Source organism: Bombyx mandarina, chromosome 01, assembly GCF_030267445.1.
Source record: "Bombyx mandarina strain Sakado chromosome 01, ASM3026744v2".
NCBI lineage: Eukaryota > Metazoa > Arthropoda > Insecta > Lepidoptera > Bombycidae > Bombyx > Bombyx mandarina.
In genome coordinates, this window is record NC_143208.1 from 10,874,168 (window position 1) to 10,901,369 (window position 27,202).

Here is a 27,202-nt window from a genome sequence, read left to right on the forward strand (position 1 = left end):
CGTAATGTTAAGCATCTTTTTTTCAGTACTCAGTAAAAATATATTAATTACTAGGTGTACCCGTCCGCTTCGCTGGGCATTTAAAATTAACATTATTATTTCTCATCCCCACAAAGATTATCATCATTAACGCCCCCACAACTGTTGTAGAGAGTCCAACACTCATATAAATATTAGCCTATCCATTAAGTACATGTATTTTCTACATGGATACCAAGTTTCAAGTCAATCGGATGCACGGTTCAGTAGTCATAACGGAACATCCGTAAAAACCACTGTAGATTTATATATTAGTTATAGATTATTAGCGGAGGATTACTCAGCAGAAAAAAAACTATGTCATTTCCATGACAACGCAACATAAACACACCGAAGGCCGAAGGCAAATCACTGTAATAAATAAACTGAAGAACTTTGACATCCAGCGGCTTGTTTTTGTTAGCACAGTCAGGTGTAAGTACAGCAGTCTCTATTCGTTCGCCTGCCTAATAAGGAAATAAACAAACAATTAGGAATATTGATTAACTGTAAAAAATATAAAAAAAAACGTTTTAAACAAGTAAACTGCATAGCGGAAGTTCGCTTGATATACTTCCACAATTACATTAAGAGCGTTATCTTTAGATAGATTACTGGATGTGTAGTATTGGTTTGGCGTTGCGGTATGGCTGTTTGCATTCGGCGGGGTAAAAAAATAATGGTATGACGGATGCCATGGCGTGTACCGTATACTCTCTGACGCAACAATCGGTCTCGCTTAAGCCATGCGTGCTGCGTACGTTTGCTGTGACTCGCTGGCCGCTTTTCGTTCATTCCGTTTTTAACACGCGAGCGGGTCGCACGCTCGCATTTCGCTAAAATTAAAACACGTGGCTGATGCTTGGAACCAAAACGTAACCTAAAAGTTGAACCGTCACCCGCTCTATTATAAAACAGGTAAGTCTATAAATAATTTTTCATTACTTGTCTATGAAACTATGTACGATAATTCTATTTGGGTGATTGACACGTAATAATTCTTAGTAAATGTAAGTATGTACCTACGCGATATACTGTTTAGCGCATATGTTACAAAAGTAATTTTGATTAAATATTATTATCCGTATATAATATTAAAAAAAAACACGCTTTCATTGATGTATTTTTTTTTTCATTTAATATGAGAGGTAAGTTAATTATTTGCACTATTCATTCACAGAATTAGTCTCGCGGTCCTGATTAACTTGAAACATGCCGTAATAAATTATTTTTACCATTGCTTATGCTTATCTGCACCGAATAATTTATCAATTTAATAGCATTACGATTCAATTGTAGTGCAGTCATTTTAAAAATATCAAAAAAGAAAACATGAAAATGAATCTTAAATTCATGCGAAAGGAAATAGAGCTACTGGTTTTGAATTAGTTTCAGTCATAGGTAATAAAACGTTAATCAATTATATGTACTTAATTACGTTTAATATTATTATTTAATTTCTGCATACTACATGCTCCTATTACTGTTGAAAGGGGCTGGGCAATAAATTGCTCGAAACTTCAACCCTTCGGGTCTCTAATGTCTGTTTATGTCACTCTTTTTCTACAAAACGACTACTCTTTTTCAAAACAAAGTACCTGGTCGACTTTCAAATTACGATACAGCTAACATAGAACGAGCTCGCGACTCAGCTTGTTAAGTGGTTACCAGAGTCCATAGTCAAATTCAAAATCATTTATTTCAACTTAGATGTCAGTATAACACACTTGTTGAATGTCAAAATATAAATAACAATGTTAACTCTACCACCGGTTCCAAAAAAATAGCCACAGTCCTGAGAAGAACTGGCGAAACAAACTCAGCGGGTTTTTTTTTCTCAAATATTTTCTTTCATCACAATGTGACTGCCGAAACTCACCCTGAGCCTCACGGCTCATTGTTAAATTCTCATTTGAATTGTATAACGGCTGTCGCATACGTGTAAGCGTAACGCAGTACATTTCGGTAAAAATAAGCAAGGCGGTGCTGGTACAATCCCGTTCAGGTTCATAGTACGCACTACGGTAATTACGCAAAATTACAATTTTTTTCGGGTTTCATTTCTTAATATACGATGTTACTCTTTCATCTTAGAAGTAATTCGTGAATATGAGTTAAGTACGTATTTCATTAAACATTGGAAACTTTCGACGTCATTTGGACACCGGAATGGTCGCATCGCTTGATACATTTTTAGGCAGTGGCTTGGCTCTACCCCTGGCATTACTGACGTCCGTGAGTGACGGTAACCACTCACTAATAGGTGGTACAAGAGCAATAATAAAACTAGCACTCGGAGCATCTTAACCTTTAGGCCACGACCACTTCGAACTCAAACCTACGACAGACAGATCCCTGAAAATGACATTTTCTTATTCATGTATTCGAGCCACTACCCTACTCCCTATGTTCAATATTATAAAAATTGGAGTTTGTGAAATTCGGCATGTTTTCGCATTTTCATTACAGTTTTAAAAAAAATTAACGCAAAACTTAAAATTTCAATTTCTTTAAACTCACCTTCCCCCATGCATACTCATTTACATCACTATTCAATTGCTGATACATCTTACATACCTTGGCGCGTATTGTACACTATTACTAAATAATATATATTCAGTACATACAGCAACCCTACTAACCTAACATTTTAACTCGTTTTATCTAATAAGGCTATCTGGCGACTGTCAAAATTTTATTAATTGTCTTTTATCCATAGTTTATCTACCTAGCGAGTTAAAAGTGATAATCACTCTTGAAAGAAGTGCAAATTGAATTATATGTTAAATTTCAAAATCAATTTACGTAATTTAAATTTCAAAGTCCAAATTCAAAATTTACGATAAATATAAAGATAAATACGAACGGGTGAATGATGAAGAGCGAGAATTAGTTTACGGCTACGAACGTTTTTCTTTTCTACGGTTTGACTTTGAGTAGTACTGAATCTCTTAATTAATTAACATTACATACTTAAAAAAATGTTTATCCTGTGATTGCGCATACGGAAAAGCTGTCAAAATAAATAGTCAGAAGATATATCGTACTCATAGAATTGAAGGGAATGAAATTTTAAGAAAATGAGTTTTGTACTTCGAACGTCATATTATTATGAACATGTATTCTATGAGCTTATTGAAATTAAACAATCTCTTTTAGTCTAGATAAGGACAAACGTACTCTTTCCGACTCTTTTAAATCAAGCGCTTACTTATCGAAAAACCAAAAAAAATGACAATTCTTCAATAAATTACATTTTTGGCCTTAACCCTAAAATAATATATTTGGGATTATGACACTTCAATTCTTAAGGGGCGATGTCTGTCCGGTAAGCCTACGTTTCTTTCTAATGCGAGCGTTAGATGAAAATTCCTTCCAGTCTTCTGTCTAGCCAGAATCTTGGAACAGTGCAGACAGTGCAGATGCCTCTCAACACGCATCGGATACTTTCCGGAACTTTTGTTTGTAACATAGTAAGATGCGAGGCGTTTGATCTAGTGTTAAGTAAATAACGATATCCATAAACGTCTTAAAATAAATTCCCGGCTTGAGACACGAGATGGGCCTCATGAGCTGCATCACAGCTGTTGTACAATTTCATTAGGAAATGTTCTGGTAAATTATTCTAAATACAACGATGCACTCGAAAGAATCAATGAAAGATTTAATAGAATAATTTGAAACACCCTATTAGGAAAAGTGTGTCGTAGGCAATTTTTAGTAAACAATTAGATGAATTTTCGATATTGACTCTATATAACCTCGAAAATCGCCAATTTGGCATGTTTAGTAGGAAGTACTGAATAACAAAAACACATATTTGGTTTAGTATTTATTTGGTTAAAGAAGTTGAATTCACAACCTACCGGTTAAACAATAACTGTTAAAATAGTTCCATTCATAGAAACTTGTGTATTTTCCTGTCTTTGAAAGAGTGCGTGAGGATGCAAACCGAACAAACATAGAATTGACGTTGAATTAAATTTTTATTTTTATTTCTTTACACAACTAAAATAATTATCATAAAATAAATTAAATTTTCAACTTAAGGTAAGTTTTATAATTTTGTATCAAAATTAATTTAAATGAATTGCATTATTCTCTCAAGGATCAGGGAGTGCCAACAAATTTTACAGTTCTATAGTTAAAAATATAAACTTGATAAAACTACTAGGAGGATAAAAAAGTAGTGAGAATGAGATAAAATATAATGACTATTGATAAGTTAATAATTTATTTTTCTGCATAGTCTCCGAGTCTCTCTACACACCGAGTCCAAGGCTTTTCCAAGGCTTCAATCCCTTTCAAAAAAAAAAAAGTTTTGTCTTGGTCCAGCAAAAAGCTCTCCACCGCATACATCACCTCATTGTCGTCTTCGTACCTGTTTCCCCTTAAGTATTCTTTCAATTTGGGGAACTGATAAAAATCTCTAGGCGCCAGATCTGGTGAATAAGTTAGGTGGTCAACCAATTCGAAGCCAGCTTGCTGAATGGCAACCATTGCAACTGCCGACCTGTGCACGGGTGCATTGTCGTGATCAAACAGCACGCCCCTTCGAAGTTTCCCTCTCCTTTTCTCTTTGACGGCATTCCTCAACTTGGAAATTAAAGCTACATAATATTGGCCTGTAATAGTAGTTCTACGCTCCAGGTAATCAATCAACAATATTCCTTCTGAATCCCAAAATATTGAGGCCATAACCTTGCCAGCCGATGCCACGACACGAAACTTCTTCGGGGTCAGTGATGATGGCCGTTTCCATTGCGAAGATTGCTGTTTTGTCTCGAGATCAAAATAATGGAACCATGTTTCGTACATTGTTACGAAGCGAGACAAAAAGTTTTCAGAATCTTTTTGAAACTTGTCCAACAATATCTTGGAAATGTCAAGTCGATTTGGTTTCTGACTATCAGATGACATTCTCGGCACCCATCTTGCGGAGACTTGTCTCATATTCAAAGATTGTTTCAGTATAGATTGAATACTTCTATACGAAATGCCCGTTTCTCGTATTAAGTATCGGATATCTTTGATGGCTCAATACAATTTTCTCGACTTTCGCAACATTTTCTTGGGTGACTGACGTCGATGGACGACCGCAACGATGTTCGTCTTCCGTGCTCGTTCTCCCTACTCGAAATTTAGAAGCCCACCTTGCGACAGTGGAATACGGCGGAGCAGACTCTCCTCATGTTGCCTCCAAATCGCAATGAATATCTAGCATCATTAACTTTTTTAAACAGAGGTATTTAATAACGGCTCGCACGTCGTTTTTCTCCATTTTCGAGAACACGCTCCGACACGAAGCCAACAAATAACTACATTCAGAAAAAAACATAAGAGAACCGAAGATTTTTTTCTTTATTAATATTACAAATATGTATCTAAGCTATGCCTGCCAGTATTTTTTAACAAGGAGTATGTCGTTCTCACTACTTTTTGATCCCTCCTCGTATTCACAGGTAATTTCGGTATAATATTGAAACAAAACAAAAAACAAATGAAAAATACAAAAAACCTTGAAGATTAGTATGTAGAGGTTGAGTTTAACAATCATTAATTAATTTATTCCTGGATCTTGGAAGTGAATCGCCACATGAGACAATACATCAAATAAAAATAATATAATATTTGGTTATCCAAATAAAAACAATGTGAGGTACGAACAGTGTAAAATATATCATTTAGTTAAGAGTTGGTATTAATAGAAGGTTCGTACGTAAATTTATAAATTAAAAAATAACAATCCTTAAAAAGTTAGCTGTTAAAATAAAGTAATAAAACCATAACAAATAAAATAAAAATTAGTTTTGTAAAAAAGATTCATAAGACGATATCAGTGCCATGCTTCAAGCACAACTGGCTTCTCACATCCTTGGAATTGATTATCTTGATAATATCAAGCTGCCACATAAGATCAATGTATAAAAACAGCGAAAAAAACGTTTTCTAGAAACTATGACATAAATCAAAGTGGTGGTACATTAAATTGAAATAGGTACTATTAAGTAATTTAGCCGCGCTAAAGGATAAGACGCCAGGTGCATTTACGTCGATCGATGTTATTGTGCCAGTGTTCGAATCCCGCAAGTGCCGATACCAATTTTCTAATGAAATACGAAAAATAGCAGAATTTCCACGAATGACTTCCATGATGAAGAAATAATATAGTAAAAATGAAACATGAAAAAATTATAATTTGCGTAATTACTGGTGGTACGGCGTCTCGTGAGCCCGAACGGATAGGTACCACCAGTCACCACGCTGCTTGTTTCCTTCGTGAAGCAGTAATGCGCTTCGGTTTGCAGGATAGGGCAGCCGTTGTACTGTAAAAATATGACCCGAATTGTTGTCAACCAACACATTAATCACGTAAACTCTTAACACCAGGTGGGCGTGAGCTTTTCCACCAATCTAAGAATAAAAAAAAAATACAACGAAAATTGTGCAAACTCTAATTATGTTTATTATATATCTAAGAGTTTTAATTTTAAGATAATTAGAATGATTGAACGTTAAGGATTAATTGAAGGCTAATGATAAGAATGTTAAAATAAAAACACCGAAGAGATTAAAAAGACAGTTGTAGATTTGTTTTTAAATTAATCAGTTATGTAGACACGAATACATTCATGTACAAATTAAAACAATAAAGATATTAAATAGCATGAATTCATCAAGGAACCATCGGCGTTAAAGTCAAATGGGCCAAAAAAATTTCAAGTTTTTAAATTGAATTTTTTTCTAATTGAGATCGGTATCTACACGACAATCTTAAAGTTATCATTTCATTAGATATCTAATTTGAATTGTGTAATCTAGAATATTAGAGAAAACAGGACGGCAATAGAAATACACGTGATTAAGTCTGTAAACGTTTTGTAAAAAGTACACGCATGATTGATTATAGAAAGATCCAAGTAATTTAATCGTGTAAATATTTACTGGGTGCGGACCGATCGAGAATATAAAAAGCGCTGCACATGCAAAACACATTATCTGTAGGGTGATCATGTTGTGCATACGATTAATTGACTTATTACCACATAATCCTGTTGCGTTCTGTAGTATCGGTATTACAATTTGATTACATGTTTATATGTATGTAACGTACGGTTGTCACTGACGTTATCATCAATAAGTTATTACTTTCAAGAAAGCGTTACAATAATATTTACCAGTTCGGTAGAGTGTGCTAATGGAGTTTCAATTATCTGATTACGATTTGTTTGGAGTATCGAGTTTTTAAAACTATTATTGATGACCTAGCCCATGCCTCGTTGGTGTAATTTTATCACGCTAATGTTGAGTGACGTGAAGTATTTGAGCGTTCCGAATTTACACGTGGTTACAGAGAAATTCAGAGAATGGCCGACGTTGTGACCTACATAATAGTGGTGTACTAATTATTTGCAACTGGAGGCTGTGGGCGGCACCGACGCGCGTACCGTTATCTGAAAACAGTTTTTGTATTTCCCGCGTACTTTTAAATTTTAACAATACGATTCATTACGTTAGTACACAAGAGTCCATTAAATTTGGACATATTATGTTCATATAAACCACTACATTTCAGCAAAATACTTAGAGTTGCCATAAACATTGTTATAACGAAATTATCGGTTTAAATTTCTATGGTATGAAACATTTCATTTAAATACTCTCAATTTGGTTCACCTTCACAAACACAAAACAAGATAAAAGTGTAATTTTTTGTCCAGACAAAATAAAACCAAAATAGGCTTTATCATCCTCTTCAGAAAAATAGTAGTACAAATTGTTTAATTTATAAGTCATGTGGCCTTAGTGTATTTAGCGGAATTCAACAAAATTAAAACAAAAAAAGTTAAGTACGGAAGACTTAGGGAATTAAAATTAAAACCTTTCTTTTATTTCACTATCAGAATAACATTAAAAATCCTTGATAAGAATCAGTACGTAGTAGATATATTAGTAATGCGATATGAAAAGACTTATTAGGTATAATTATAAGAATAATTAATGTTAAGCATTTAATGCTTAACTAAAATAAAATATCATTCCCTACTGGTTTTAACAAAAATATTTATGGTATATCGCGACAATAAAAATTAATAATTTCAAGATAACATCGGTCGTGAGTGACATCGACGAAAAACAATAAATAAAATGTATTTTATGTTCTTTTTGCACTAAAAAAATATATATTATTCCCATTTAATCTGATCGATAGTTCAATAATTAATATTATCAGTTATAGAAGGATAATTAATATTAATATTTTTAAGATAAAACCTCTCAGAGCTTTCCTTGCTTCTATATCGTTCCCTCACTACTGAGGATCGTGACCACATGTGACGTTCTTCCACTGTCTTCGATCATGGGTAGCATGAACCGCATGGTACAGACTACCACCGGACTATCTCGAGCTTTACGACATTTCAAACACCGGTCACTGTTCTTGTCGAACTCGTCGAATACGACAAAAAGTTGATGGGCAACAACCCACAGATACGACCCATTGAGTTTCTCGCCGAATCTTCTGTGATGATCCGCTTTTAGATTCAGCAAAGCAGTAAGTACTCTTACTAGGGCAAATGTTAACAAATTCTTTCAGGCTGAACCCCGGTGTCTCACCCATCAACCAAGGCGAAGACAGAATAGCCCGTCGAGGCTACTATAGCAACTAGATCAATTCAATTTTAATAAATGCATAAAATAATTAATTTGACTTAATGTGCACATGACGAATCAACAATGGCCAATGCACACTGAAATAATTCTGAATAGAAGTCATAATTGTTTAAAAAAAACCTTGACTACTAAAAATGTTTCTGTATTATTAATGAATCTACCACAATCTGAAAATTTGGAAAGATATTGTGAAGTTTGACAGTAAAAGTTTTAAAATGAAAAACCGTGAGAGTATTTAATTTCAACATCAAATATATTTTTATTATTAGTTTTAAGTACTGTATTATCTCGACGAATAAATAGTGCGCGATAATAAATGAACCAATTATTACATTTGTATACTTTCATCGAAAGAAGCATGTAAATAATGTACTTGAAGAATTGGTACGCGCAATAATACTTACAGATATTACCTACTTATTGGTTCAACATCACCTCGAAACATCTCCTGTCTTGTATTTAACTTAAATGAATATATTCTGACTGTGATTGTAGTCATTCACGATTCGATAGCATACTTAATTGGGTGATTGAAAGTGAATGCAAGGGCGGTTACCGAATGATTGAGAAGAAATGAGATATATTATTGTATATCGAAACGAGAGCTCTCTACGTATTGGACTTTCGACTCGGTTCGATCAATATATACAAAAATCATTGAATTGCATTGTGATCAGTTAAACAACACAAGGACTAAATAATTGTTAAACATTGTAAGACTTTTATATCGCTTTTATCTGTTATTTAAAATTGGGTCTCATACACATCTATGTTGTTCTTAATAAGTTAATTTTACGAAACTGATTATGAAAAAAAGAAATTTATGTATTAGTGTAATAGAATAATAATAAAATAAAACAAGACGACGTTAAACATATTTTTTTGTAGCCGGTATAAAAATTGTAAATTGTATTGATGTGTTGTAATATTTTCAAGAATACAGTTGAATATTTATTTATCAGTGTGCTGTTCTGCACAAAAGCGGATAGACGACAAGAGAACATAGTTAGTACAATAAATCGATTCCTATGTTGTTTTTACGATGACTATTTCAAATCTAAAGAAATGTACATATACTAAATTTAATTTTCAAATAATTAGAAGTGGTCGTATACTCGTTGACACTCGCGATTCTTCTTAGAGGCTCATTATGGGGTAAAACTACACAATGGAATACTCCCATATATCAGCCCGTTGAGTTGAGGTCGCGATTCCGATTCGGTGGCATATTGTATGGTTTATTCGCGAATGGTCTGCTCTGGAGTTGTTAGATCTCGTGTGAAGGCGCTCAGGTAGCTGCTAGTAAATCTCATCCCTCCTGGCTGAGCCTTTTTTCGCCCATCTGTCCTGGTGGAACAAGGCCTAAAAACATAAACAAAAAAATACTATAACGGCCTCTTAGATTACCCACGCCGTAATTTATGACTACAAGTAAACTGGGCGCGCGTCTTACCTGTTAAAACACAGACGCAGGCAGATCGCATCATTTCACATGATAAATTTAATAGCCTTGAAAGCAGCTCGTCATTACTCTGATTACAACAACTCCTGATCTCGTGGGTTTTTGTTATAAGCCATTTAATGCAAAAAGATCTTTTCATACATTTCGAAATTAGTAAAGATTTTTGGTATATTATATCCTTGATCTGTATATCTGTAACATTTATGAACGCAAGCTCCTGTGTTTATTATTAAAGATTGCTTATTGCTTAGATGAACACCAGTCAAAGTGGATTTGATTAATGAGGAACCGCGCCCCGCCTTCAGAACAATTTACTTGAAGTCTGTCGAAAAATATGTTTAAAAAATAAAGAATAATGACATTCTCTCGGTCCTGTCATTGAGCACGATTTGTTTGACTTGTAAATTATTGTAGTCAGGCATACCTATCTGTAAGTCTAATGTAAAAAATCAACACATTCACACGAGATTCATTATGCGAACAAAAAACGCAGGTGACGGAGATCAGTGAAATACGTGTCAAGAATTGACTTCAATGAATACATAATAACGATGTCTGTATACCTTTTATCTTTCGAGATGAAAAATAAATCACGGTCTACTCGAGTAAAATTTGGTTTATTTGAAATCACAGACAGGGCTTTCGATAAGATATGTCAAGTATTTAAGTAAAACCGATTACTCAATAAACTTCATTTAGAAGCTTATGTGATTATCGATTACGTCAATAATTACGAAGTACATTATTGTACATCTATGTATATTTTTGAGTGAAATAAATAATACTTAAGGTGGGCTGTGAGCTCGTCCACCCATCTAAGCAATAAAAAAAAAAGAAAAAAAGAATCGTATTATAATTGGTCGCAAGAGAATAACTTAATAGTAGGTATTATAATAAATAGAAAATAGTATTATTATAGTATTAAAAAGTATATACACAACGGGTCTCCTTGTATTACTAGTATTTTACTATAATCGATACCCTTCCTCGAATCCTTCCACATCTTCAATACTGATTTTGTGACCCTCTACGATTGACTCCCGAAAATTACTTACAGAAAACTCATTCGAATTCAGTTCTCAAAATTGGTGGTGAAATGCACGTTGTTTAGACGGTAGATAGATATGCAAACAACTAAGTAATGAATGAATGATTTATTTTATTTCAGACAACAACAAGTCCATATGTGTACATAGTATCATTGAAACATACTTAAAATTAACAAAACCAATCAAATAAAAAAGATACATTTATTAAAAATAATCATCAGTTGAATATATTTAAAATATTCCATTCAACTGATACTTACTTCGAACCAACCATTATTATTACTATTATTTAGTAATGTACAGCCATATTGTTGGGAGCCTCGTGGTATAAAATTAAATATTTATTAATACCTTTGGTGGTGATACTTCATAGAAATAGCACAGAGCCGAGAAGACGTTCGACGTGTCTTAAATTCCGGTTTTGGCACGAAGCCACATGTCGAGTACGTTTATTATAAAATAAATATTATATTATTATTTATTATATTATTATAAATATATTATTATTACTGGTGATAGGACCTCTTGTGATTCCGCGCGGGTAGGTACCACTACCCCGGAGGCCATGGCCAGGTTTTGTGACCTGGTAATGGCGTCCCGTGAGGCTGAGGAGCGTGAAAGGGAGTGGGATCCCTCTTCAGCACCTCAGCGCAGAAGGCGGGATGGCTGGCGCGGGCGTGAAGCTCCCGCTCAGCCCCCGTAGGGACTATCAGGTGGCGGGTGCGGGGGCGCCCGGTACTCGACTGTCGGTCCGGTGGTGGGGCGGTGCAAGGTGGCTCCTGTGCGCCGCCCACGGTGTATCTTCCGAAATGACGTCCTTTGGGATTTTCCCGGACATGAAATCCCGTCTTATCATCAGGACGGGTACCGGCGAAGGCGGACTTTCGGCGCGCACTGCGGTGCCGTAGGTCTGGTGTAGCCGGTGTGGTGGAGCTCGCTGGGGTTTAGTCGGTAGTCGTTCTGCGGGGCAAGTGCTCCGCGCGCCTTTTTCAAGGCGTAGTCTCTTGCGAGGAATTCGGGGAGGGGAGGACCTTCTCGTCCCCCTCTTCTTCTCAGGAGGCGCCGGAGTCCGACATAACCCGGTTCGTTACCCCCCCGGACCGGGTATCCGTAAATGGATTCCCCAGCGTTAAAAAAAAAAAAGGTACCACTACCCTGCCTATTTCTGCCGTGAAGCAGTAATGCGTTTCGGTTTGAAGGGTGGGGCAGCCGCTGTAACTATACTTGAGACCTTAGAACTTATATCTCAAAGTGGGTGGCACATTTACGTTGTAGATGTATATGAGCTCCAGTAACCACTTAACACCAGGTGGGCTATGAGCTCGTCCACCCATCTAAGCAATAAAAAAATAAAAAATAAAAATTAATTTGTCTTGCAGTAGTAGATTTATCGGTAATTCTTAATGAACTTCTTTTGTTACTAATGCGTTGGTCGCTATAAAATTCAGTGTTATTGTGATCAATTTACAAGTAGGTACTTTGTGCCTTTATTATTAAGAGATCACGAATCAGTGTGTACTTCGAACCTGCATATATTTTGGTCCTCCTTATCTATGATTGAGCCTCCTTGCCACCATCGGATGCGTTACCATCCGTCACCCCGATAGAAGTTAAAGACTTGATCAAAGACCTACGTCCTCGCAAGGCTCCCGGTTCCGACGGTATATCTAACCGCGTTATTAAACTTCTACCCGTCCAACTCATCGTGATGTTGGCATCTATTTTCAATGCCGCTATGGCGAACTGTATCTTTCCCGCGGTGTGGAAAGAAGCGGACGTTATCGGCATACATAAACCCGGTAAACCAAAAAATCATCCGACGAGCTACCGCCCGATTAGCCTCCTCATGTCTCTAGGCAAACTGTATGAGCGTCTGCTCTACAAACGCCTCAGAGACTTCGTCTCATCCAAGGGCATTCTCATCGATGAACAATTCGGATTCCGTACAAAGCACTCATGCGTTCAACAGGTGCACCGCCTCACGGAGTACATTCTTGTGGGGCTTAATCGACCAAAACCGTTATACACGGGAGCTCTCTTCTTCGACGTCGCAAAAGCGTTCGACAAAGTCTGGCACAATGGTTTGATTTTCAAACTATTCAACATGGGCGTGCCGGATAGTCTCGTGCTCATCATACGGGACTTCTTGTCGAACCGCTTTTTTCGATATCGAGTCGAGGGAACCCGCTCCTCCCCACGACCTCTCACAGCTGGAGTCCCGCAAGGCTCTGTCCTCTCACCCCTCCTATTTAGCTTATTCGTCAACGATATTCCCCGGTCGCCGCCGACCCATTTAGCTTTATTCGCCGACGACACGACTGTTTACTATTCTAGTAGAAATAAGTCCCTAATCGCGAAGAAGCTTCAGAGCGCAGCCCTAGCCCTAGGACAGTGGTTCCGAAAATGGCGCATAGACATCAACCCAGCGAAAAGTACTGCGGTGCTATTTCAGAGGGGAAGCTCCACACGGATTTCCTCCCGGATTAGGAGGAGGAATCTCACACCCCCGATTACTCTCTTTAGACAACCCATACCCTGGGCCAGGAAGGTCAAGTACCTGGGCGTTACCCTGGATGCATCGATGACATTCCGCCCGCATATAAAATCAGTCCGTGACCGTGCCGCGTTTATTCTCGGTAGACTCTACCCCATGATCTGTAAGCGGAGTAAAATGTCCCTTCGGAACAAGGTGACACTTTACAAAACTTGCATAAGGCCCGTCATGACTTACGCGAGTGTGGTGTTCGCTCACGCGGCCCGCACACACATAGACACCCTCCAATCCCTACAATCCCGCTTTTGCAGGTTAGCTGTCGGGGCTCCGTGGTTCGTGAGGAACGTTGACCTACACGACGACCTGGGCCTCGAATCAATTCGGAAATACATGAAGTCAGCGTCGGAACGATACTTCGATAAGGCTATGCGTCATGACAATCGCCTTATCGTTGCCGCCGCTGACTACTCCCCGAATCCTGATCATGCAGGAGCCAGTCACCGTCGACGCCCTAGACACGTCCTTACGGATCCATCAGATCCAATAACCTTTGCATTAGATGCCTTCAGCTCTAATACTAGGGGCAGGCTTAGGGACCCCGGTAACCGTACTCGTCGAACTCGACAAAGAGGTCGACGTGCAACCTAACCCATGCATCAGCCCGCTGAGTTTCTCACCGGATCTTCTCAGCGGGTCGCGATTCCGATCCGGTAGTAGATTCATTCGCGAAACAATTGCTCTTGAGTTGTTAGGTCTCCTTCGGAGGCGCTCGGGCAGCTGTTAGCAAATCCCACCCCTCTTGGCTAAGCCTTTGCTCGCCCACCTGTCCTGGTGAAACTGGAAAGGCCTTCGGGCCACCAGTAAAGTTTCAATCATAAAAAAAAAAAAAAAAAAAAAAAATCTATGATTGAATGTTACAACAAATAAAATGTGGTTATAAGTAATATTGTAACGCACGAGACTCTCTGTAAACATCACGTGTCGTACATATGTGTGGCAATGTATGTGAAACGATAATCTTGTTGACACAAAGCGTTACGTGATACAAGAAAACATGTTTTACGTTCTGTAGTTAAAAAACAATATAGACGAGAGAAAACATAATTTTTTCATCAAACATAGCTTTTTGCGGCATCTACGGGCAAAAAACTGTAAAAAACCTGAACAGCAGTAACAGCCACTTCCCAATATTTTATACATATAATTTCAAGCAAATCTTTCAAGATGATTTTTATGTCCCCCTTCTTTAAATTTCTGGCCGGTACTGTGGCCTGTAACAATAAAACTAAGTCTGAAAACGACTATCACCGCATGCATACCAGGGCTTCTTTGGAACAGAGTGCTCGCGCGTAATCCGATCCTATTGGCTTCCACTTTCGTCGTATGTACCGTTGTTACCGTGTCATACTATCTAAGAAAACGTATCCCTTAATTGTTTTTCTATTGAACGGCTACTAATAAATCATTTGATGTACTGTGGTAACGAAATCGACAAACTGAGCTATCCGTAAAATTCGAAGGTTGTTGTAAATTTAAAAACTGTTACACGAAAAGAAATATTATTGTGAGGTCATCCAGCTGTATATGGAATATAGAAATATATAATGTATTGCTTGAAAACACTATATTAATGACTTACGATTAAATTGCATTCAAAGCTAAGTCCAAATTAAACAGGCGCAAAGTAGAGATCTCTATATGACGCTGTCTTTAATATTGCACTTTTCAGTAGTAAAATAATTAGTACATATGGAAACTCTTTAATATTGTTTGTTGAAATGCAAATTCAATGACTGGTGAGCTAAAAATGTGTGCTAAGAATATTATTTGTAGGCTCTTTGACCGGGACAAAATATTTAAATATAGGCATTAGCCATTGTATTGCATGTGTCATAAAATTGTACACGCATATTGCCACAAAGCCACTTACTTACATAAACATCGACTTATATGAATATTGAACAGGTTGGTTGAAATTCAGTATAATTAATAATACAACCAGTTTGATGTTTCTGTCTAGAATCAGCTCTGGTGACTAGTTATTTCATAGATTTAGAAAAAAATGGCTATTTATAGCTTCTCGCTATCTTCTCGAAATAGAAAATTGAATGATTTTTGCATAACTTTTAAAATCTACACATTATAATATGTTAGCTATTTATTATTATAGTTTAATTGAAAATAAATGAACGAAAAAGCTAATTACTCAACTGCACTATATTATTATTGAATGTGTATTTTTCAATTTAATTGCACGAATAATTATACGCTTGTTTTTGATCCTTCTTGGAATGATGAAACGTTTCTTGAAGTAAACACTGACCGTTTGTTCAAAGATAACGTTCAGAAGAACTATAAATAAGATTCGAGGCGTTACTGTGGACACTCACTTAAAGCCTTTGTTAGGTCAAGATAACCTTTGGCATTCTGACTTTCTGGAACCTGATATTAATAAACATTTTGTCTCACTACTCTTCAAACAAGTAGAATGTTTCAATGAACAGAAATGAAAATCATAGATATAAGATAGATAGAAAATATCTATTAATGAAAATAAACCCAGTCTCATATGATTTTTGTATGAATTAATTATAAACACGATACATTGTATACGGCGTATTTACTTTCAAAAAATCTGAACCTCAGTTCTGAGAACCAGTGAGAATATTCGATGCTTTTTCTTTTTCATTACAGAAAGAACTTTCAACAACATAATCCTACTAGTTCTTAACCCTCTCATCGTAGCCGCTGGAAACTACATACCCGACCCAGTAGACCGAATGGTAAACCGTCGACGTCGCCCAAAGCACGTCATTACGGATCCTCCTGATCCATTAACGGTGCTTTTAAGCACCACAAGCACCGGTCACCGTCCTCGTCAAACCCTTCGCTTGCGACGAAGGGCTCGACGAGCGAACTAACCCATAGACATAGCCCACTGAGTTTCTCGCCGGATCTTCTCAGTGGGTCGCGTTTCCGATCCGGTGGTAGATTCTGCGAAGCACTGCTCTTGCTAGGGTCAGTGTTAGCAACTCTCCGGTTTGAGCCCCGCGAGCTCACCTACAAACGTTAGGGCGAAGCTGAAATAGCCTCTCAAGGCTATCAGCATAGGTAGGAAAAAAAAAACTAGTTCTTATACTTATCAGTTATGTCTAGCTTCTAGATTGTGCTCGATCGGCAAATGATCATTTCGAAATAAATTATTATTTGTAATTGAAAATAATAGACGTTCATGTTCTATATTTTTATTTAAACTTGTTTACATAAATTCAATGTCGAACTCTCATACGCGTTATGACTAGCAAACTAACAGTAACGAATCTGATATAATTGTTTTAACGTTTAGTAAGTTTCCAATGGAAATCTACAATGAATCCATTTGAGAAACCTTTTATCATTAACTAAACAGTTTTCCAACAGCAACAAAAGTTAACAATTTTCCAATGTATATATATTCTGATTCTGTGTAATGTATGTGTGTATGGTGCTAATAATATGTTCAGTAGATTTAATAGGCTTTTCAAAGATCTCGAAGCTTACTGGTAATTCTGATAAGTCCCAGTGCCCGCTATGGTTGTGACAAAACATAACTTTACTTCCTTGGCTTTTGTTGTCGTAGTAAAAATACGATTAGTTTTATGCGTCTTCATATTTTACGAGTAGATTGACAGACAAAAGCATATTATTTCTATAAAAATATTGAGAAAACGTTAAACCGCAAATAAAACACATTTAATTTTTTATCAACTTATGTGGTTGATAAGAGATAACAATAAATTTAAAATACTCCACTTCTGGTTTTTCTTTTTAAATTTGTAAATAAATGACTTAAAGACTTATAATATTGACATTTTTACGTGAACTTAAATAATGCTTACGTTATCGTCGTATTGTGTTTTAAAATAATAAATTTCAGATTATCTTTGTCACGTACAATACGGCTTCGGAATAAACTCCACTCTTCAGTCATACTTCAAACGAGATTTGAATGGAATTCATAGCATTAAGTACAGTGTCTTGCTTGTGTTATTACCATTGCAAAATGCCATAAACAACGGTAACCTTATTTAAACTTACAATCCAGTTACTGTGGTATAAATGTGTAGTATTCAATTTCGAATTATTTAAAAAAAAAAAACTCAAAGAAACCATGTAACTTCGTGTTCCATTCTATTAATAGTTTCAATCGAACGATTTTTGTCGTGCGTTGATTGTTCTGTGTCAGTGACCCAGTATTAAAATATAAAGACAATGTATTTGTTTTTATTGGCGCCAATGAGTACCGGACAAAGGAGCGTTTACTGTCAAGGGTCTTAATAGTACTTACTAGTCGAGTCCGTGATATTTGAACGATTGGCGCCAGATTACATTCAGAGTCCAGTTGTCTCACTCCCCGATTCAACAATCAAAATTATTCTCGATTTATTGGGAATTGACTGTCTCGTCAATCGAGTAGTGAACGCAAGTTTGATTGTTTAAAAATCTAGAACTCGTGATCGTCAACCCTTCGACCTTTAACTTGAGATGGAAATTTTGCAATCGTAATTCACGACCCATTCTTACTTGCTCTGATCTGACTACTCAATGTATTTAAGATATAAATAATTTACTTAACCTCTCGGACTCGTCAACCCGTAGTCCGAAATACCTTATATTCTAGTTTCAACTCCAACTTGTCTTGAGTTTGTAACTAGTTCCAAGCTATTGTTTCGTCAATAATATTACAAGAATAACATAAACATAACTTAGGGACTGATGTTATGTTTGGCAAAAACATTACTTCATTAACGTTCTCCATGTTCCAACAGTATAACAAACAAAACTGAACTCAACTATGTATACTCGATAATATAATATGTTTCGACATCATAAAAGAAAAATAGTAAAATTAAATATTAAATAACTACTGGTGTACCCGCATGGAATAATGAGACTATCTTGCAGAAAAAACCAAGAGACAGTTTCATACAATAATACTGGGAGTATGCTAGGAAATATTATACGAATAAATAGAAATGACTTTTAAAGACCTTGATCGTGGTTTGGACTTATCGTGCGGTGCATAATTTACGATAAACTCATATCATGAATATCGTTTGTCGACTGTTTTCTGCCTACATTCAACAACAAGTTTTAGTAGAAGTAGGGAATTCATTGCTGCCTTAGTTTGTCCGTTCATCTTAGGTGGGATCCTCCGCGTCGTCTTGCGAAAGATCCACACTTCTTTGTATGTTTCCACTTAATATCAGGATAAGAAATTGGACCGGGCAGAACAGGCGCTTAGTTACTTTTCAGCTGTATGTACTTATTGGAGCTGATCCTACGTTTTTTCACTATTTCGCAGGATCTAGACTTCTACAAATTCTGTCATTCGCCTTATTATTTCGTCCACTTCATACATTATTCACATTTAAGTAGCAAGTCGTTGAAAGTAACGACGATATCGCGCGCAACTCGTTATTAAATGTCAGTCACTATAGATAACATTCTTTACTGTTAATGTAACATTTGAGTAATTAACAATGAAGACATTAAGACGTGATTCCGATGTAGGCTTGTGAATACCACATTCTTAATAAAATCTTGTTTTTTTTACAGATAAATAACCTAACCTAAGGTTTACCGGAAAGTCTATCGATCAGCGTTGCAAAATGGTGAACGTAAGTATTTTTATACCATTAGTTTTTTTGAAATCATGATTTCATAATACTCGTCCTTGGTGTGAATCAGTTTCAGAATTATAATAATAGATTTTACTTTCAACATGTAATTATTTTTTTAATGTCTGCCTTGTATTTTTACCTCCCAACTAATTGCTTTCTTTGCTATTTTGCCATTACAGGATTCAAATGGCGCTATTCCAGCGCCACAGGAGTTGGAAACATTTATATCTCCGGATGAAAAGAACAAAGAAAAGATTGTTAGCAAGTGAGTACTTATCGCACATATCACATATTTTCATAAACTTCATATTTTATTTCTACTTATCCTAATGATCAAAAACGTTTTAAATATAGTATTTCCAAATTCTGAGGGCATTTTTAGGAGACTTAATGCTCAGAGACACATAATAGAACGAACAGTTTTGAAAAAATTCAACGATGTTCACACCAAAATTAAAATGAATGAATAATAGTTCTTTACATATGAAGTTGCCGATTTATAATACTGGCCATCTGAAACGTAATTTATAGATGGCTGGCAATAAATTCTAAATTTAACTGAATTTAATTTAAAAAGTATGGAATTCTATTTTCAAAAACAGTAATTTGTTTATTGATTAGTGTTTTGTATTCATTAATTTACATTTGTACCTTTTACATCAATATGCAATACGAGTTCCGTCGCGGTAGCAATACCGCACAAACGGCTCACAATATTAATGACGTGCATTGTTGGTTTCCGTACACCTAACTTGCTCATTGAGTCTCTCGCTGGATCTTCTCAATGGGTCGCGATTCCGATCCTGTGATAGAATCTGCGAAGCACTGCTCTTGCTAGGGCTAGTGTTAGCAAATTTTCTCAGGTTGAGCCCGTGAGCTCACCTATCTGTCCGGGGGCATAGCTGAAATAGCCCCTGAAGCTACAAAAAAAACCCTTAACTTCTTCAAGAAGGGCGTTGAAAAGATGAGAGAGCATCGATACCATATTTTGATTAACAGAAATAAAAAATATGCGTAAAAACGACTAACGGTACATTTGTGTACATTCCAAAACGCAATTTCGTAGGTAAAGACCTTTTAGGTATATTAATCGAGTTACTTTGTATTCTGAAACGATTCATCTGTAAACTATCACGTTCTGAGTCAAGATTAATCCGTGTGGTCGGTTTGAATTTGTTCATTTAATATTTAAAATAACGTATAATAAAAAAAAACGCGTCTTTCCATCTTCGATTCTTGAATGTAGGTAAAATGAAATAATAACAATGACGAACCTTTTTTTTTATAAATATCTACCCTTAAATAGTGAACTGTGGTTAGAAGTAAATTAACATTCATAATCCTCTATTTGAACAGATATAACATGACGAAAGATGCGGAGTCAGCAGACTTTGATCCGTTCACCGAAAGGAAGTTGGACACTCCTACTTCGTAAGTAAATTTATGACTTGATCGTATTAATTAAGGTGTGGCTAAGCATTTCATACATAATAGTGTTTCTAAACGTTTAAAATCAAAATCCCGTTTAAAACGAAAACAATTATAAATAAATAAATAAACTATCTTTAAAAAAAAATTGTGTCCCACATCACAAAATCGTCTTAAAGCGTCTTTATATACGGCATGGACACGTAGCAATTTTTGCATTAATGCATGTTTTCCTCATATTGTTCCTTCGGTCGTAGTAATTTAATGACGTAGTAATTTAGTAACGTTGTTAATTATACATTCATGTTCTATTATTTATTTTAAAACGTGTCCTACGTTACAATTACAACTTCAAGTAAGATTTTTTTTTAACATAAAACTACTTTAAAATTATGTAATATATATATTTTTTTAAGAATTCAAATTTATTTTGTATAATATTCGTTTCATAGCTGCTAATATAAAAAAAAATTAATAAACCACTGATTACGCATCTAAAATACGATTTTGCTCAACTAACATTTTTGTCATAACATTCACGTATACATTGTGCTGTGCTATGTATGCTAAATTTGCACTTTAGCGCGAATTTAAGTTGCTTACGTTTCATTATTAAGCTTAGCGAAAATTAAGTAATGCATTTAAAATGCTATTTTTGATTTTGTCAATTCCATCTCGTAACTTAAGAAATATTTTTACTTATAATAACTTACTGAATTAAGCTATATATTGTTTTTCCAAACGTTACATAACGGTCAGACATAGATATAAACGAAGATAAATGAACCATGAATAATTCTGTCGATGGCACAATTAAAAAAAAAAACTTAAATAGATTTTCTTGCGTGTGTCTGTTAACTGTACTTAACGAATACAAAATATTGGTTTAGATTGTTTATTCTTATTGTCAAGAGCAGCTACCGGCGAAATTTCATAGCAAACCGCATGTTATATTTTATCTCATGTTATGTATGTGGAGTTTTGACTTTGCAATTCCCATTCAAATTTTATACGAAAGCTTTCACGGCGTACTTCACGTATTGGCACTCATGTCGGGTTTTATTTCAGGAATATGGACACTCTAACACACTTATTGAAGGCTTCCCTGGGTACTGGAATCTTAGCCATGCCCAAAGCCTTCAAGGCAGCCGGATTGATCAATGGAATACTCTTCACGGTTATCGTGGCCGTCGTCTGCACTCACTGCTCGTATATACTTGTAAGTTTAGGAATGGGATTATTTGAAAAAGAAATATATACACATCGCGATCCATGTGTGTTACACGCATACACAAAAAATGTACACACAGCTCATCTTGGACCTCGAAATGTCATAAACGTTGCTACCTCAAGCACCGGTCATCGTTTTCGTCGAATCCGTCGCTACGTTGCTACCTCAAGCACCGGTCATCGTTTTCGTCGAACCCGTCGCTACGTTGCTACCTCAAGCACCGGTCATCGTTTTCGTCGAACCCGTCGCTACGTTGCTACCTCAAGAATCGGTCATCGTTTTCGTCGAACCCGTCGCTTGCGACGAAGGGCTCGACGAGTAAATTAATCCTCAGACACAGCTCACTGAGTTTCTCGCCGGAACTTCTCAGTGGGTCGCGTTGCCGATCCGGTGGTAGATTCTGCGAAGCACGGCTCTTGCTAGGGTTCGTGTTAGCAACGTCGTCAGGTTTAAGCCCCGTGAGCTCACCTACTAGTTATTAAGGTTACGCTGAAATAGCCTCTCAAGGCTTTCAGCTTAGGTAGGCATAAAAAAAAGGACACACAAATAATACACGCACAGCTCATCTTGGACTTCGACGAGGTTGCCATTAAAATATCATAAACGTTGTACCTATTTGTTTGTTATTCTTGCTCGCGCTAACGGAACGAACGATCGACATTATATATATTGATCATATAGATCATACGAGTAGTTCCGATAATGGAGCTGAAAGTGACCCCTTATTGCTTTAATAATAAATGAATATTTGTTTCTTTGAAGTTTACGATGGCACATCGTTTTTAAACAGTTGGTATTGCTCGGGAGGGTCGATGTCTGACATTTTTAATTATCGATTGGGGAGGGCTGAATGCGCTTATGTTCATCTGGTTTATGGTTAACAGAGTTCATGGAAACAACGTGGTTGCGGCCACCATACGCCCTTATCACAATATGTGATATTTAAATCTTTATTAGGCTTTAGAAACTCACAACCATGTAATTCGAAATATTTTTTTCAATGCAGTTACATTTGCTTTTTTCTGAACAGACTATTGGCAACTAAATATCTATGCATAGCATGTTTTCGTTTTAACAGTATTTTAAATGAATGAATTTTATAAACAGGTCAAATGTGCCCACGTTTTATACAAGAAGACGAAAAAAACTCAGATGTCCTTTGCGGAAGTGGGCGAAGCGGCTTTGGATAACGGTCCACATCCGTTAAGAAAATGGGCGAATGCTTTCAGGTAAATAACTTTATCAGGTCACAATAGAAATATACTTTCTACGCACAAAGAATAAAGAGTGTGTATTCGGTAAAGTAAAACAAAAAAAAAACAATTCACAGTAAATTTCTATTTCATGTTATTGTTTAGTTTGCAATTAATGAAGGCTGATTTTTATAATTGTCAGCTAAAATTTCTTAACAGAACAAACTGCTGCATAAACAAATGAAAAAAAAATACAATTTTAAATAGCTAATTAATTTTATGCGCTGGATGATTTTTATTTGTTGTTTAAATAACTACATACCCTACAAGTCATCACGGATACTTCTGCGAGTGCACCATCTCGCAGAAGGAGGCGGCGGGGCGCGTGAGAGACACACAATCCCGCCGCCGTCGAGCGGGGGCCAGGGAGGCGGATCTCGCCCAAGCCCTGGCCCTCTAAGTGTTTCGGGTCCCCCTCACATGTCGGTCTGGGGACCGGCGAGGGGGGCCTAAGAAGACGACGTGCAAGCTGCTCTGCACGCGTTTTACGCAAGAGCATCCGGGTGATGGAAGGCCGGCTATCCTCGACCCACGCTGGTTCTGACCCAGCGGGGTATTCCGTAGGGTAACCCACTCTAACCGGCGCCATCTAGGCGGGCTTCGGACAGTCTGCCGACCGAGAGGGCTGGTGGTCGTGGCGCCGACGACCGCCAGTCCGGCGTCCCGAGGGGGAGGGCGATGGGAGAGATGTGCTCCGCACTAAACGCTTCATTTTTCCCCCTTTGCCTTGTCATGAGTTCTGTCTCATGCGAGGTTTGGACGTTGGTTGTTGAGCGACAGGAGGTTTTAGTCAGTTCGACACTGACATACCCCGCCCAGTATCCCCAGAAAAGGGCGGAAGTCCGGCGATTTACTCCTGACCAAAAAAAAAAAAAAAAACATCACGGATCCTTTTGATCCACCTTCAGTTGTGTATGATGCTACTAGTAATAACACTGGCTGTCATAAAAGCACAAGTCACCGTACTCATTAAACTCGAGTTCGATGTGACAGCTAACGCAAAACATAACCCCACTGAGTCTAGCCCCGAATATTCTGAACGTATCGCGATTCCAAACCCGTAGAAGATGCACTCGCAAAGCAGTTGCCCTCGAGCTAATAGATCACCTTCGGATAAGCTGATCAGTTACGCTCGCATACGCAAATTCGTCTGGTTGAAACCAAAAATTCTCCCATCAGTAATTACTCCATCCAAAATATAACCTTCTTAATTGCTAATTTTAATTTTTAGGATATTCATCGTCATTAGTCTCTTTATAACGTACTTTGGGACGTGCTCCGTCTATACTGTCATAATAGCACGCAACATTTTACAGGTAAATATTAAATACACATATATAAAACAATTGTATCATTATGGTTAACTTTTCAATGGTACATTTAAATTCAAACCAGCTTTACTTTGTCAAATTATCATTTATATAACGGCAAATTAAAATTTTATCGAATAACTAGCCTTAAACAATATATTTTTATTATCTAATGTGTTTGGCGTCTAACATTTTAATTATTCTCTTCCATATCAATGTTGAACACAGTACGTAAACTAAATATCATTTTTACTAAATACGTGATAATTTTTTTAACTTCCAGATAATTCAGTTCTACTGCGGCGATATTATCAATGAACGTTTTCTCATTATAATATTACTGGTCCCACTTATTCTCATGGCCTGGATTCGAAATCTCAAGTACTTAGCTCCTGTGTCAATGATCGCGAATTTATTCATGGCTGTGGGTCTAGGGATCACCCTTTACTACTTAGTAGGTACTGGACAACTGCAATACGATAAGATCAAGGACATGCTCTTCAAACATCCCAGCGAATGGCCCGAATTCTTTTCGCTCACAATTTTCGCGATGGAAGCCATCGGAGTTGTGATGCCTCTCGAAAACTCAATGAAGACCCCTCGTGCGATGCTCGGTATCTGCGGTGTATTGAACAAAGGCATGTCCGGTGTTACACTAGTCTACATTCTTCTTGGCTTCCTCGGCTACCTGCGGTTCGGAGAGGAAGTCCAAGATTCCATCACTCTTAGTTTAGGGGACGCGATGTAAGTATTCTATTTAATGATTGTCTTCACTTACCCATGATAGGAAAGCACGTACCTTATATTCAACGTCACCCATGTCGCTAACAATCTGCAGGGTGTGAACACTCGTGAACATTACGTGAACTCACTAGATTTTAGTTAACGAAAGTAAATTAACAAGAGATATGTTAGAGATAAGGGGTTGTAAACGAGTCACCCGTACGGTTTGGTACCATAGTCATGTCTAGTTCTGCCAGAAAGCAATTGCGCTGTCTAATGTGCAGATTTGCCCCGCTAATCAATCCTTCCCATCTGGATAGACAATAAAACCTACTTTTTTTTAACTGTCATCACATATACAATTTAAATTCGCGTTATAATTAAAATGCCCTTTTCTAAAGCTGTGTTTCCCAAGAAGAAAGTACAATTTAGATAATTCACGTGCACTTGTACCGCGTAGGTCGCGATAATCTTAGGATGTTTGCTAAACGAGCCAATGTTTTCCTTTCCAGCCCTGCTCAAATAGTAAAACTGTCTATAGCCATTGCAGTATACTGCACTTTTGGCCTGCAGTTCTTCGTGTGCATTGACATTATGTGGAACGGTATTAAGGATAAATTCACGAAACGACCGGAGCTCGCCGATTACATCATGAGAACGATCATGGTCACGGTGTGCGTGTCGATTGCCGCGGCCGTTCCCCAGATTAGTCCTTTGATGGGAGTCATTGGCGCATTCTGTTTCTCCATCCTCGGTCTTATCGCACCCGCAATGATTGAAGTTATTACGTATTGGGAACCGGGAGTCGGCCCAGGAAAGTATTTGATCTGGAAAAACATTCTAGTGGTTATTTTTGGTACATTCGCCTTAGTTTTCGGTACTAAAGACGCCATACTTGCAATTTTAAAAGACTTCTAAAATTATAAATAGCCCTAAACCAAATTAAGGAATAGTCTTCAAAGATTATTGTGATAGGAAAAGCGTGGCTTACAGTGTAACTATTAGTTAATAAAACTCTATGTTCATTCAATAAATTAGATGTGGTTTTTAAAAGAATGTGGTCTTTCCACATAAAACGGCACCAATATTTTAAATCTAGGATCTAGCATAAAAATATTTTTTCCGGATAAGATAAAATGAGATCACTGCGTCCTCGCCCTAACGACTTCTTCATCCGTCCGTAGAAGTATGAAAACTTACCTTCCAACTCAAATTTCGATCCTGACTCCTGATCTGGCCCATTCCCTAGAGAGTTCAAGTTAGACAGGCGGGATGCATTATGAAATTGTAGCCAAAACAAACGATTGCTTTGTTCCAATCCCACCTATCAAGAATGTGGGCAAGAAGAAAAATTCAGATTTACTTTGACCAAGTGCTTAAAGGTTTACTTATGAACCAATTTTGTTAGTTCATGAATTTTATTTAGCTTGTGCCACTGAGGTGTAACAACGATGAGACCAGATTCTTCGAAAATTTGGTCTGTTAAGTTAAATTTTTACAATTTGTTCCTGTAAATAACTAAAGTTTATAGGAGTCTTATAAGAGAACGCAAAATAAATAATGAAATTCAATTACATTCCCGTACCAGGAATTGAGAGTGAATGTTTTGATTGAAGATTTAGATGTTTAAGGCTTCGCGTTTACTTCACATATTGGTTCGCATTCGTTGGTTTATCTGTGAAAAGACTTTCTTTGTAGCCAATAGGATTACTTAATTGTATTAGAAAAAAGTATTAAAATATCAAAATGTCAAAAGTTTCACCAATACAATCGAGTCGATAATGTTAATTTTTTTTTTGCACTGCCTAAATTAGCGAAACTCCACACTAAATTATTAACATTACTTCACATGAAACGATGTATGAATAAGTAATCAAAGTTGCATTTAAATATTTTAT

General features: G+C 36.8%; 1 protein-coding gene across 1 annotated transcript; it reads left to right on the forward strand.

The window, feature by feature from the left end:
- Window positions 1-796: 796 nt before the first annotated feature.
- path (solute carrier family 36 member pathetic) lies at window positions 797-26,341 on the forward strand. The gene is made up of 9 exons (XM_028179628.2): window positions 797-936; window positions 19,295-19,356; window positions 19,539-19,624; window positions 20,716-20,790; window positions 21,856-22,006; window positions 23,126-23,247; window positions 24,503-24,587; window positions 24,865-25,325; window positions 25,817-26,341. The coding sequence occupies exons 2-9, from the start codon at window positions 19,348-19,350 to the stop codon at window positions 26,220-26,222; spliced, it is 1,395 nt and encodes a 464-aa protein (XP_028035429.2). The 5' UTR covers window positions 797-936; window positions 19,295-19,347; the 3' UTR covers window positions 26,223-26,341.
- The last annotated feature ends 861 nt before the right edge of the window (window positions 26,342-27,202 follow it).